At 46.1% G+C, this 14,979-nt stretch overlaps 1 protein-coding gene across 1 annotated transcript in view; it reads left to right on the forward strand.

Moving 5' to 3' along the window:
* Positions 1-14,979, forward strand: part of HTRA1 (HtrA serine peptidase 1) — a 336,396-nt gene that overhangs the window by 126,575 nt on the left and 194,842 nt on the right. The window contains exon 2 of the mRNA XM_086922970.1: positions 9,187-9,286. Within this exon, the coding sequence (XP_086779096.1) occupies positions 9,187-9,286 (100 nt within the window). The remainder of the gene's footprint in view (positions 1-9,186; positions 9,287-14,979) is intronic.

The following is a 14,979-nucleotide window of genomic DNA, read 5'->3' on the forward strand; positions in this document are numbered from 1 at the left end:
CGTGCGTTTGCCACAGCTGGGAGTATGAGTGAGGAGCACAGGAAAACATCCAGCCGGACGTGTAGGTCGTGTATCCCGGAATTAAATGAGTAATCCCTCAATGTGGGGTGTAACGCCCTCCAAGCGTCCTCCAACCCCCATCTCTCCTGCCATTCCCGTCTGCGTTTTGCTAGTCTATGTACCAGTGAAGTATGCAGCGGTGGGTGATACCTATCCAATGTGGTGTCTGTTATTGAATTGAAATCCCCTCCCAGGAATATAGGGCTTGTCAAATAGCTCGCCAGCCTGCCCGAAAGCTTCGTCAAAAAGGCGGGCAGATCTACGTTGGGAGCGTACACACTACATAATGATATGTCTCGACCGCTGAGCTTCCCCTCCACAGCCACAAATCTACTCTCTGAATCCACCACCTGTTTAGTCAGCTGGAACGGAACCCCAGCCCTGATCCATATCAAGGCACCTCTTGCAAATGCAGAGTACGTCGTATGAAACACCTGCCCTCGCCACCTCCTTTGTAATGCTATGCCCTCCTGCTTCGTAGGATGTGTTTCTTGTAGCATCGCTATGTGAACCCCTCTACGGACCAAGTAAGCGTGTATCTTGTGTCTCCGCGCCATGGTGTGCAGGCCCCGCACGTTCCAGGTCACACATTTTAAAACACCAACATTAGCCATTGTCCCCCGCATTCCCACCCATGATAACAACAGTTTTCGTCCAGGCACGGACAGCGGCACATCCCTGATCCCCCCTCCCTCCCCCAGTAACTATCCCCCATTCCCCACACCCCTTGCCTCGAGCCCCCCAACTTGCTCTCGACCTCCACCCCCCCAGGACAGGACCCAACCTAACCAAAATAGTTCCCATCCAAACTTTGTCAACTAGGTAAACCTCCTCACTCCCCCACACTATGTTCCACAGTCTCCACTGCGGTGACCTTAAGGGCCGGTAGGGCACAGCCGAGTCCGAGGGTGTTTGTTACACTTTTAACTTTCCCACTTCCCCCGCCCCACAATCCCCACATGAACACTCACGAATCTTCATTGTCCTGTCAGGTAGCCTTTGGCATCTACGGGCTTGGCCCCCCGCGTCCAACATTCAATGCCACCTCTCGAGAACACCTCTCTCAAGCTTCTATAATTTCTTCCGACGTTTGTGGAGTCACGGTCGGCCCCCTGCCTCCAGTAAGGTCCGAAAGGTCAGTTTCTGATCCTGACACCTGTTCCTCAGGGTATGTAACTGTTACCACGCATCTTTTAGCACAAAATACTGTTACAACGAAACTATTACCACGCAGGACCCTTTACAACGAATACCTTTACAACGCATTACACTACAATGCAGATACTATTACAACGCATACCATTACAACGTAAGTATAGGTAAGTTTATCTTTTTTAAAAACATTTATTAGGGGTATTGGGTTTGGGTTTTGGGGTACAGGGGTATTTTTAGATTTCAGGGTTGGGTTTGGGTTTTGGGGTACAGGGGTATTTTTAGGTGTCAGGGTTGGGTTTGGGGTTAGGGGTACAGGGGTATTTTTAGGTTTCAGGGTTGGGTTTGGGTTTTGGGGTACAGGGGTGTTTTTAGGTTTCAGGGTTGGGTTTGGGTTTTGGGGTACAGGGGTATTTTTAGGTTTCAGGGCTGGGTTTGGGTTTTGGGGTACAGGGGTATTTTTAGGTTTCAGGGTTGGGTTTGGGTTTTGGGGTACAGGGGTATTTTTAGGTTTCAGGGTTGGGTTTGGGTTTTGGGGTACAGGGGTATTTTTCGGTTTCAGGGTTGGGTTTGGGTTTTGGGGTACAGGGGTATTTTTAGGGTTCAAGGCTGGGTTTGGGTTTTGGGGTACAGGGGTATTTTTAGGGTTCAGGGCTGGGTTTGGGTTTTGGGGTACAGGCGTATTTTTAGGGTTCAGGGTTGAGTTTAGGTTTTGGGGTATAGGGGTATTTTTAGGGTTCAGGGCTGGGTTTGGGTTTTGGGGTACAGGGGTATTTTTAGGGTTCTGGGCTGGGTTTGGGTTTTGGGGTACAGGGGTATTTTTAGGGTTCAGGGCTGGGTTTGGGTTTTGGGGTACAGGGGTATTTTTAGGGTTCAGGGTTGGGTTTGGGTTTTGGGGTACAGGGGTATTTTTAACATATATATTTACAAATTATTAAATAAAAATTATTATAATTAAATAAAATATTTAATATTAAAATATTTAATAATTAATTAAAATAATTAAATATTTATTAATTAAATTATTTAAAAATATGATATACTTACCTATACTTACGTTGTAATGGTATTCGTTGTAATAGTATCTGCGTTGTAGTGAAATGCGTTGTAAAGGTATTCGTTGTAAAAGGTCCTGCGTTGTAAAAAATGCGTGGTAATGGTATGCGTGCTAAAAGTATGCGTGCTAACATCATATATCCGTTCCTCTGAGTCTGAGCCCCTGGCGGACTGACTGCGCACAGACCCCGACAGGTCCACCACCGCCTGAAGTGCTGCTTTCCTCTCTTCCTCCGTCTGTGACGCCGTTGGTTTCCCAGGCCGTCGCCGATTCTTCCTGATGCGTTGCGATTTCCGAGTCGGCTGTCTCCGCTGCTCCTCCTCAGCCCTGAACCGAGCACCATCCATCCCGGCCTTATATGTATCCCACCACGCCCAGGCATCCGCAGACGTTGAAAAAAAGAGTGTTTTATCGCCCACCACAATTTTGAGCTTGGCTGGGAAAAGGAGTGAGTACTTGATACCCTCCACATGGAGCTCTCGTTTAAGCGACAAAAAGCCAGCTCGAAGTTTTTGCGTCTCAAACGTGTAGTCTGGGAACAGTGTCACCTTGTTATTATCGACCTGGAAGGGGCCCACCTCCCTGGCTCTCTGCAACAGCCAGTCCCTGTCCTTGTAATGCAAAAGTTTGATTACCACGGGGCGCGGTGGTAGGTCCGGGGCAGGTGGTCGGGCCGGGACTCTGTGTGCCCTCTCCAGCGAAAAGAAGGGGGAGAGCCCCTCCAGTGCCACTTCAGTTCGCAGCCAATTGTCGAGGTAACCCACCATGTCATCGCCCTCCGTTTTTTTCCGGAAGGCCCACCAGGCGAACGTAGCTGCGCCTACTACGATTTTCTGCGTCTTCCGCCCGTCGTTCCAGCGCCTGTATTCGGTCCAGAGCATCACTCAACCGACCCTCCATAGCTTTGTGCTCCGGGACCATCTCCAGCAGGGTTACTTCAGTACTCTTGACCTTGTCCTTAAACTTACCATGGTCCGCTCGCAGGAGCCCCAGTCCCGTTACCACCTGGGCAATGTCCTGCTGCAGGGCGTCCTTGGTGGCTGAGATAGCTGCCAGAATGCGGTCCTGCATGTGTTGTAGGTCCGTGTGGCCCTGATCTGCCTCGGCTGTTGGGTCAGAGCTAGCAGCCCCGTCTCCTTTCCCCTTCGTCTTCCCCATCTTAGAGTAGTCTGCAAACAATGAGTTGTCTCCAGGGGTCTACAAGTGTTGGGCGGGAGGTTCCCCGATAAGTCAGGGCAGAAGATAGGTCCCTCGTTCAAGAGCAAGTAATGACTCTCTGAGCTCCAGGGCTCGTGCGCCAGCCGGCCCCCAATATCGCTCCCCTCTCCTGTTCTCTCCGCTATTCAGCGCCCAGGTCTCAGGCGGCCTCTCCGGATAACCGTCCAGGACAAAATATTCCCCCCTCTAGTCGCCTCAAGGTCTGTACCCTTAAAAGGGGTAGAGGATTCACCAGCCCAAGTCAACACGGCGACGCCCAGGTCTCCAGCAGGCGCCCGAGCTCCGAGGTGCGCAGGGACTCTCCTTCGCGGTTCAGGACTGTTCGCATGCGGACTGGCTACCCAATCAGGACTACCGCCTGCAGAGTCTCATGACCCGCCATACGGAGGCTCTCCAGTTCGAGCCTTGGGCCTCCAACGTCTACGAGCTCACTCAGGGCCGCTCCTAAAGACCTCGGATATGCTTTCAGGCCCCGTGTGGATCAGCGGTAGCACCAGCCCTGCAACATTTCTCGGGCAAGGTCTCGCTCGCGCACAGTTCAGGAGAGCACCCAACCTGACGCTGCCCCTAGGAGATCGCTGCCTGGGGAGCCGGCCGTCCCAGGCCTGGGGGTCCCATGCAATATTCCCCTTCTGTAAATCCAGGCCACGCTCGAGGCGCAAGACTCCACAAAGCTCACTCCCCAAGGCAGTCAGGGGGTAATCCAGCCCCTTCCAGCCGAAACGGTGCCACCGTGGCCCCCACAGCCCCGCTCTGTACGCGAGGTCTTCAGCTCGGGGTACTCGCGGTTGCCGCCATCTTAGGCTCGTCCTGGGGAAGACCCCTTCTCGCTGTCCGTCGGCTCCCCGCAGTGGAGAATGGGACGGTCTATGCATCCCCCTCCGTTATGGGTGTACAGTTTCTCTGTCCTTGACGCCTCCGTTGGAGCCGATGCACTTGCAGTGAAGATCGCCGATCCTCCTTTGTCCGCAATATCACCAGTGCAGATCGCGATCCGCCATCTTGGCTCCTAGCGTTCCATTCCGCGAGCACCGCTCAGTGTCAGGGTTCGCTGCAATTAGCTGCAGATAGTCGGGAAAACAGGGCGCCGTCTCCTCCCGATGCCTTAGGCCAACATCCCAATTGTTTTTTGTTGGAATTCGGTCAGTTAATCAGGATGCGAGCCGGGATCGGGCGCGGAGCTCCGGGCTCCCGCTGCCTACCTCCTCGACATCCAAGCCACGCCGCGGCGGGACATGTTGGCAGTGCTGCCATGGAACTGTTGCCAGTGCTTTTCATTGCATTGTAGACTCTTGCACTGCTCCTTCCTATTCTGTATTAGCGTTGTATTAATGAAACTGGACAAAGTATTTTAACCTAAGAAGAGTCAACATTTTGCTATTGTCCGTCTTCTTTTAAAATCAATATAGTATGATAAGCAGGGCCACTATCATTATGCAATTCTGCTTTTGCAGGGTATTCCGCATGATTACGGTTTGCTACATTTGTCATATAATCCATCATCTGCTGCATAATTTGCAGATTAAAAAAAAACATTTTCGAGCTCAAATGGATCAAAAGTTCCTAAAAACGCAGTGACACATGTTGATCTGCAGTGGAAGGCCATTCAAGCAAAGGCTGACTAATCACTTTTCAGTTGCCTATTGCTGTAATATGGTGTTAAACTGGTACTAATGAGGTGCAACCTTTGTCAAGACAGTGTTAAAGTATACAAATCTAAAAATAATGAAGTAATGCCATCACAAAATGTGCCGCATTATGCAGCATAATTGTGGACCTTTCATGTATAATCCCAATGCGTTTGGCTACCATAAGTGCCTGGGGACGGGGACGGGGTCACAGGGAGTGATTACTATTACTGTGCAGATGTAAATATAATGAGTAATTGAGATACCCCCACTATATTGAGACTGCAAGCTACCGTGACACAGTAAGTAAGAGTTGAAAACTGTTTTCTGACAGAAATAGTGTGAAGGATTATATCATTTCAAGAAAAGTAAGTGAAAATGTGAATACAAGCAGAATATATAGCTTAGTATTGGTTTCTTTTATTTTATTTCTGATGTGACGCTATTCCTCACTTATGACCGTAGCCACAGTAATGATGCGGCCGGAGTAAACCAAATTACGCTGCAGGATTGACAAAATTATGTGGCAAGAAAAGCCAAACTAGGTAGTGCTAGTGAGGCTGCTGCTCTGTGGTATTTTGTCTTTGGAAAAAGAACATGGAATTGTTTTCTACTTGTGAATGGGCTTTGGGTGGGTCACTGGGCTGTTTTGGGAGGGTTTGGCCCACCTGGCCCACCCTCTTTAACCAGGCCTAGAGTCAAGGTGTAAATTCATATAGGATTAAGGTGTGGCAGAGGAAAGGAGGTGGAGTCATGAGGGGTGGAACTTGAAAACACAGTATGGCAGACAAGGTATATATTTCTGTAAATTAAAACCTGCTGCTATGAAATTAGCAAAACGGACAAATGTGACAGTAACTCTGTTCTAGCTTTCTCAATGGGTCACAAAGAGGCTGCTTTTAAAATATCTTGCAGGGTTAAGACACCTGCTGCAGACGTCTTTGCTTTCCCAGTAATTAGCAGTACGATAGATCTGGTGGTTAATGCAGTTCTGGGAGAGGTTTGTGTTGTGTGCAGTCACAGTTTTGACTCATAAAGTGCCACAGAGGGTTAATTTGCCTCCTGAAAAGCACATTGTGTATCATATAGATGACAGATGTGTATTTTATGTTGATAGGTGGGTGAGCTGCTGCTTTTGATACTGAGATCATTTTGTTATTTCCAGTCAATATAAATTGCAATCCTAATATAGGACATAGATCTATTTACCTGCATCAAGGAGTTAGTTACATGCAAACTGCAAGTTGTGGGTTTAATTCGTTATTGTTTTTTAATGTATTAACCTTTTGCTATTCTATGATTCCCTGTGCATTTATGTACAGTTGTATGATTTATTGTGCATCTGTGTGCGATATAAAGCCCTCTTACACCCTACATGTGGATGAGTAGCAACAAAAAGGATTTAAATCACAAAATAAATTAGTAGGTGCCATGTAATCATTATTTGTGTAATTTCTCCTACACACAGATACATGTGTGCATTCTTACAGTGCATGCACATCTCTTACATAGATGGGTTGAACAAAGTCAAAATTCTGCCTCTAAATCATAGATTCTGTAAAGTACCTGTGACATGATGATGATACTTGAAGAAAAGGGAGGCTGACAGCCCTTTAAATCATCTCTTTGTTTTGGGTCCGGCTGCAAGTGAAAACTAGAAATCCCCCTTGCCACCTGCAGGTTGCTGCTCCGACTGGAATGCAGACATCATGCGGGCATTGCTTAATTATGCCCTGGCGTCAGAAAATGACTCCAAGACAAATTGTGCATGTTTCCCTGGGCCAGCTGGATGCCAGATCTGGCCCAGAACTTAAGTAGCCTTCATGGCCAGGATCTGGCACGATCCCCCTACTTAGCAGCGAAAGTGTACAGTGTTTTTAATGAAAAATAAAAAGAGCACTGCTCAAACACTGCAGCCCTCAATCTGCTAGTTATTAGACACGGAGATATTGGGGTCAGACCCAGCAGTACAGGGCTATATTCTGCATGTGTTTTCTCATTCCTGGATCATTTCCATGCACATTGTGTCCCTGCTTTCAGCAGGAGGGAAATATGCACTAATAAACAAGTTTGTTTTTACCGGATGTGTGCCTGCACCCAGTAAAACTTGAATTTTGAAAGGTAGTATCGTATCCCACCAAGGTCCCCACTCGGGCTCCGCTGGATTGAGGGCCTAGGTGTCCTATTTAAAATGATGGACAGGAGTTAATTGAGCTACAGCAGCAGTGAAGTGTGGTAGTTTGAAACCATCATGATGTCACTTCCAGCAATCCTCAGCATCTCATGCTCCCCATTTGCAGGGAAGTATGGAGGGTGGAGGAGAAATAGCAAGGTCTCCACAGCCAGATGCAGTCTAGGGCAGCACAGTGGCGCCTGCAGCCTGTCTGTCTATCAAATACCCAGCCTCTCCCTGTCCCTAGCTGGAATCCGAGGTCGTGCAAGTTGACCGCAGTGCAGCTGGCTGGTGTGCACATTTCCACTCACAGGAGTCTGGATCCCTGGCACTTGCGATAGATGAGTGCACAACTGGGAATGCCTGAGTCATCAGACTATCAGGTGCGGTTCAGAGCAATCTGAACATGTGCTAATGATTACTGAGTGATGGGCAAACATGAACGTGCCCTGGCCTTATTGAGCGGTGGTGCCATTCTGATCATGCCCAAAGGATTACTGAGTGATCCTGAAAAATTTGCTATGCAGCCAAAATGTTTAAGGGAGGGTGCTATTCAATCTGGATTAGAATTTAACATTCGAATATAAGCCTGAACAAGTAAGTCTCATATTTTGTTTCATTTACACATTGTAAGACTTCAAAAACATGTTTATATATTCTATTCTTTGTTGGCTACTAAGATGGCTAATCACATTGCATTCTTGCTCTTACTGTGATTTGCTGGAAACAAGTTATCATCTGCAAAAGACCAGTTTGTCCTTTCATCCTTCCATTGTTTAGAGTCGAGAAAACTACTAGATTAAAATGTTATATAAACAAGCTATTGTTACACAAACAGGGCTCATAGAATTTAGGGGGTCATTAGGATGGCGGACGGACCTGCGTCCGTCCGCCACCCCTGAGGTAGAGGGACCGTCCGCATGGGCAGCGGCGGTCCCTCCATGCAAATTAGGATGTGACCGCCACCCTGGCGGTCACATCCCGTATCTTTAACCTTGCGGCGGGTGCGGCTTGAAGCAGCACCCGCCGCAAGGTTAAAAATGCATGCATTGCATTTACATGCACAAAGCGGCAGGCACCGCGCTGTGCCTGCCGCTTTGTTCATGTAAATGCAGGGGGATACCATAGGTACCCCCCATGTGCACCCCCCACCCCCTGACACCATGGGGGCCTGCAACGGGCCCCAAAACTGAAGAGACCACATGCTTTTCCACGGCGGAAAAGCTGCTGTGGAAAAGCATGTTTCCTGCCCCATCCTAATATGGCTAGCGATGTCTGATAGACACCGCCACGATATTAGAGCTTTTCCGCCACGGTCGGAAGGTGACCGCGGGGGAAAAGCGGCGGACGGTTTTCCCGTCCGCCGATGACCCCCCAGCCATCCTAATCTGGCGGGGGGTCTTTGGAGGCACTGCTGCGGTGAATCCGCATCCTCCGGGCCGGCGGTGGCTTCCGCCGGCCCGCCCCATAGTTTGTGTTCTAGTGCCAAGTGTGCATGTAAAATCGAATGGAAGTAAGCCTTTTGCTTTATTCCCACCTACACAATTAGGCATAAAAGAGCATTTGTCCCATATTTGGTGCATTTTCTATGCTACATCGAATACACTCAATAATTAATTTCCTGTAAATAGGATGAAAAGCAGACAACGCCCTTTTTCAGCCTTTAAAAGTAGAGGTCAGTAATACTCAGTGCAACATTAATACTGTTATAATTTGAGAACTCTAATTCTTCGTCTAGTTTGCAAGATCATGGCTGCTCCATCTGCTGCTTATAAGAACCACTGGTTTCAGGACTTTGCACTGGAAGATACAGCTCACGCCCTTGTGTTTCATTTCCCAGGCTCATTAAGACGTAGAGATAATGAGTATTTCTTGCTTTTTTCTGCTTCCGTTTCCAGGCCAGGACGATCCTAACAGTCTTCGACATAAATACAACTTCATTGCCGATGTAGTAGAGAAGATTGCCCCTGCAGTGGTCCACATTGAACTCTTCCGCACGTAAGTATTGCCTCATATGTCTACTCAGACCCTTCAGTTTTTTGCACTCACCTTTTACCATGGGATATTGCCTCTTTCCTTTCAGATGATCATCTACACATGACAATTTTCCTCCGGACTTTGATGATGCCACTCATTCCCTATTGCCTTCTATTGACGACTACCTTTGACCTCTTACGTTTGCATCCTGCCTCTGATGATTGCTTTCTACACTGAATTATTGACTCCTCGCTCTAAAGATGACCGGCTACTCTGGCTATTGCCTTCTACCCTTGACGATCACGTTCTGCACTGGATATTTGCATCCTGTCTGTAATGATACATTTATTTCACGATTATTTCCTCCTATCCTTAAAGATGACCTTCTACGCATGACAAGCTCTGCTACTATTAGTGACCTGCTTTTACCTCTTGAAACTGCTTCCAACATTTGATGATCACATTTACCCCTTACCAGTAAGCTCTCTCTCAGAGTCTGTTACCGAAAAGAGCCTCCTAGATCAGAAGATCAGCTTTTACAACTCTGTGATTTCTGCTATCTTCTATAATGACCTTCCATCTTTGATTTTTGCCTCCTACCTGTAATGTTCTCTCTTACTTCTAAATAAATTCTGCCAAGCAATTGACTCTCCCCTTGTCGTCCAGAGGGACCAATCCGTAGCAACATTTCTTGATTCTCCTATAGGCCAGTCTTCGCCTAGTACCAAGGATGCCATCTATGTTTCCTCTTTACCCGCTTGCGCTATTAAAACTGGGGAAAAAGGTCTCCAGGAAATGCTGCAGAAAATCCAATATCACAAAGATCAACACTAAATCTTGTAATGTGATTCCAAAACTGAGATCACAAACAGGCTTGAACTACATGCTGCTCAAATAGAGACTGATCATGCAGGCACCCTATTTCCCTGGAATTTATTTTTACAGCAATACACTATCACTTGCTTAAGTGGTTTCTAGAGATTCCAACCTTCCAAAGGGCTGGTTACTGAACTATTGGTTCCTAGACTAGTTTCTAGGTAAAGTGGGTGCATGCGCAAATCTGTGTAGGTTTCAGGGAAGACACACACAACTTGCTTTGGCCTGATGGTAGTCTATCAATCTCTTTAAATGGGTCTTGGACTGTTGGACTGTTGAATAATGGAAAATTAAAAAAAGTGAAATATGGCTGTCAATTAAAAGGTTTTAGCACCAGTGAGTGCAAGGTCTACATGGTTGGTGCACTGACTGGGTGCAGTAGCTGATGTCACCTATGTATATGATAGTACCTTGGAAGTTAAACGTTTTGAGAGTTTCTTAGATAGCCTCCACGGAGGTTAACGTTTGAAAAATGCTTATAAGACTGCCGAAAACCCGAATAACAGAATTGGCGCCAAAGTACCACTCATCTGTTGTTGACCCATCGCACCAGTCATGGACTGCCAGCACTGACCATGGATGCCCACTTTATTTCCTCCCTAATTCGTAAATGCTCTCACCATTGGGACTATGGGTAATCATCAGCCATGGCCTGCTGCTGCAGACTTCTGTGAAGTTTCTGGCACTACAGCCTTCACTGAGAGTTTAACGGACAGGGTATTCTGCCCCAATCATGGTGGAGTACCCTGCACGCTAAACCGAGAGTCTGCCTGCCCTATTTAGAGTTGGATGGACTGTCATGTTTCGAATGGCGCTGCCGGCCAAAACCTTCCACTGACAGCCCGATGGACGTCTGACCCATATATGTTTTGGCCCAGCACGTTGAGTGTAACATTTTACTGGTTTGTGGCATCAGCGGGAGTGGCCAAAAGTTGTTTCTCTTTAAGGCATGTCTCCTGTTGTTTTAGGTTTAAAGCAGTCCTTGAATTTCCAACTCATTGTCATTTCAAAATGTATTCCTCATTCTCACTTTCTTGTGAGCCTTTCGTTCACACTATTTGAGCCTCATGAGTGGAAGACAACCTTTCTGGAAATTGGTGACTTGAATGAATTAATTTGAACAAACGTAGCTTTAAAAAGTTCTCTTTCCTTTTCTTAGAAGATGTGGCAACAGTGGTCTGAAGTTGTTAACTCCGAAATATAGGCTTTAGGCTAGACTTTCTTTTTGTCTCACTAACGAGCTTTAGTTCTTACAAAATGCTGCGCTTAAAATTAGGGTGAGCCTGTCCACTGGGCACAGTGCCAGCAAAATAACAATAATATCAATATAGTGCAGAAACACCCCCATTCCAGTAGAACCCACATTGCCCACTGGTTACCTGGAATGGAACGAACGAAAAGAACATTCTTAAAAACAACCACGGAGAAGCCTGTCCAATGACTTATAAACACATGGAGGTTTTTTTTTAACAATAACTCTGTGAGATCATAACTTATCTTACTGAATTTGGTATATGGTTTTGTTAGATGTGCTTTTTTCTTATTTCAGCTCTTTGTTTATGTATATCAATAATTTGTAGAGTGCTCTGATACATTTGGGTCATGTTCACGCTTTATAAAACTCCAAAAATCCAATAAAAAAAACCCAGATTAGATTAGTCGGGTTAAACAAGAAAGATCTAGGGCCCAACGTTTAAAATGCTTTTCACTATTCTAATTACTGTTCTGCTATGTTTCAGCGTTTGCAAAGGTGCAAAACCAAATTGCAATGCATTAAAATGATATTTTAAGCCAGAAATGTCTTTATGATGCACAATGTAAACCTTTCTGATATTGGGATTCCTTACAAAACGCAAAGGATCGACAAAAAGGCACTGGTGCCCCTTTCTTGCAAGTCTCAATTAAATGTGCAAAAGCGTTGTGACTGCTTCGGTGGTCAGAAAGCCTTGAACATTTAATGTCTGCCTGCCTTCCTGTGGTAGCCATTCATACAGTAGAAGCTGTCTATAAGAGAAAGCCGCTAGCGTGTGCGAATGGGATGACTAGAAAGTAATCCTACAGACCAGGCCATTGTTCCTCAATATCATTTTTGCAATTTTGTGATGTGGAATTTTGCCTGGCATTGCAGCTTCCTCCCTTTAAGGGCATTGGTTGTAATACTGGCCTCCTGCACATGCAGAGATTGGGGGTCTTCTGTCTGCTGCATGCTTCCATTTTAATATTCACAGCTGGTCCCAAGTATTTGCAGAAGTGATCTTGTCTCAAGGCTATATAAGAGGAAAGATTTTTGAAAATCCTTGCAACCTGATCCCTTAGTCTATGTCCTATTGATCCATCTAGAACTGAACTAAGAACTGACCAGGTGTTGGAAATGGTTACTGGAGGTCACATCTTACTCAAGCAGCAACCAATACCTCTATCAGGGTGGAACACAAGCAAAACCCAAATTAATGTGCTCAAACCTCTGGTTGCTTGGCATAAAAGAAGTCAGGAGTAAAGATTTTATGTAGTACTTCAAAGTAATAACGTGAAAACACAACACGAGAAATACCACACCAATTTAGAAAATAGTGTAAAATGTAATAAATTATTGACACCAAAATGACAAAAAATCCAGTTAGTAGAACCGAAGATATGCAATTTAAAAGATTTAAGAATCACAATTGTGATTATCTGGTTGCTCTGGACCGGGACAAAGTCTCAAGTTCAGTCTGACCGTGATGGAGTACAGGCCGGGTACAGGGACCAAGTTACGCCTGCTGAACAAGAATATCTGAAATCCTGGTTGCGGGACGGTGCAAGATCCCGCATCTCGGACGCATCGTACAAAAAATGTGCGGGGCATGAGATTCGGAGCCCTGTGTCGTCATCAAGGATGCCATCGATGAGGCGCTTGTGATGTTAAGGCCTGCTTCGGGATGTGTCTTGCAGTGGCGGATTTGAGGAGACTGTCGGCTGCTATGCGAAGGTCTGTGTTGGGGATGTGTCACTTACTTGTGATGCCGGAGCGGGGCTATGAGGAGATGCATCGCGCTGTGTCAGTTCTGATCACAGCTGAGCTGGCAGAGCACCTTCAGGTCCCCTTCCACGGGGCCAGGACTAGGGTGGCAGTGCACCATTTAGGGGAACAAGACTCACAGCAGACTGAGTCCAGGTGCTGGGTTGAAGGTGGTTGGAGCCTGTTCTGTCCCTGAGTCTTCTGCTGAGGAGGCCAGTCAACCTGCCCTTGGAGTCACTCTGGTGGACCTGGGATCAAGATGCAGGTCAAGTCCTTCATTCAGGTAGCAGGGCATCAGAGTACCAGTCCTTCCAGCAGATTAGCATGGCAGTCCTTCTGAATCTTCCACAGTTCCAGAGGTGTACCGAAGAGTTGGGTCTGAGGGTCCAATATTTATACCTGGTGCCTACTTTGAAGTAGAAGGAGGTTCTGGAGGTTTCCACCCCGAGGTGTTTGGAATTTCCTGCCTCCTTGCTCTGGTCCCAGACTGTCTGAAGTCACAATAGAATAGTGTCAGACCCTTTGGGAGTGTGCTTAGGTAGTGCAGTGTGGTAGGTCACCGGCTCCTCCCCTTCATCAAGTCAGAGATGAATCATCCTGCCAACATCTATTTTCCCTTTGTCTCGTTCTCTGGGAGCAATACACAAAGACCAACTGCCAGCTGAACCTACAAATATGACCCAAGATACAAGCAGCAGACAGCAAATGGTTGGGACAAGAAAATGCCAACTGTCTAGATGTTGCAATTAACAATGTTCTGAAGGATTTCTTGAACATCCTCTTAACTTGCGAAGGTTCATAATTCAAATGAAAGCATCCAATCTTTTAACTAATATCGACCAAAACCATACATAATACCATACCTAAGGTTAAGAAGGAGGAACCATCAATGTTTTGGTCTCTATGTGCCAAAGAGTCAGCAAGACCATCATCAGGACTAAGTGTTGAGAACAAACATAAACTAGAGAGGGAAAGTTACATCATAAACACGTCTCAAACCAATATGCCATGATAAGCAATATGAAGAATGTAGGACGCTGCAGTCATCCACTTAGTCACAAAATACGTTTGTTCAGGCTCTCAGCGGGTGACTGCAGCATATGGTATTGTTGTCGGCTTGAGTTCATAATATTGTAAAACATTGGACGCTTTCATATGGATTATGAACCTTTGAAGTTAAAGAGGAGTCTATACCTCTCCAAGATCCTGGGTTTAACTCCATATGAACTTTGTCTATGTGGGATCTTATTCTAGAGGGGTGTCGGTGTTGATGGTATTACTTTATTTTCTATGAAATTATTTAAATATGTGGTTCTACGTAATACAATCTATATACAACAAAATGCTTTCTCTGACGTGAATGTATGTGTTTTTTGTTAACACTTTTGGATCCTATGACCAACTTAAAAGAAATCCTAATGAAATCCTCCAGCAACATTGTTAGTTGCAACTGATGTACCCAGTTCCCTGGGGGAATGCTGGGTTGCCCTGTGTATGTTTAGAAACTTTCTTGAAGTGGCGTTTTTAGAATTGTGACTTAAAATCTGACTTTTCCATTAAAAAGGGCTTTAAAATACAATTCATTAGACACCAAATTTGGCCTTTTACCTCCTCAAAATTGAAAGTGATCACTTATTAAATGTAATAAGTTAACCCAATGTTATTCTATGGGAGAGGTACACCTTGCAGTAGTGAAAAATGAATTCAATAGTTTTTCATTACCAGGACATGTAAAAGTTGAAAGTACATGTCCAGCTTTTTAAATACAGCGCGCCCTGCCCTCTGGGTTGTTTAGAGCCTACCCTAGGGGTGACTTATATGTAATAAAAAGCATGGTGTA

This window comes from Lissotriton vulgaris, chromosome 5 (genome assembly GCF_964263255.1).
Source record: "Lissotriton vulgaris chromosome 5, aLisVul1.2, whole genome shotgun sequence".
Lineage (NCBI taxonomy): Eukaryota > Metazoa > Chordata > Amphibia > Caudata > Salamandridae > Lissotriton > Lissotriton vulgaris.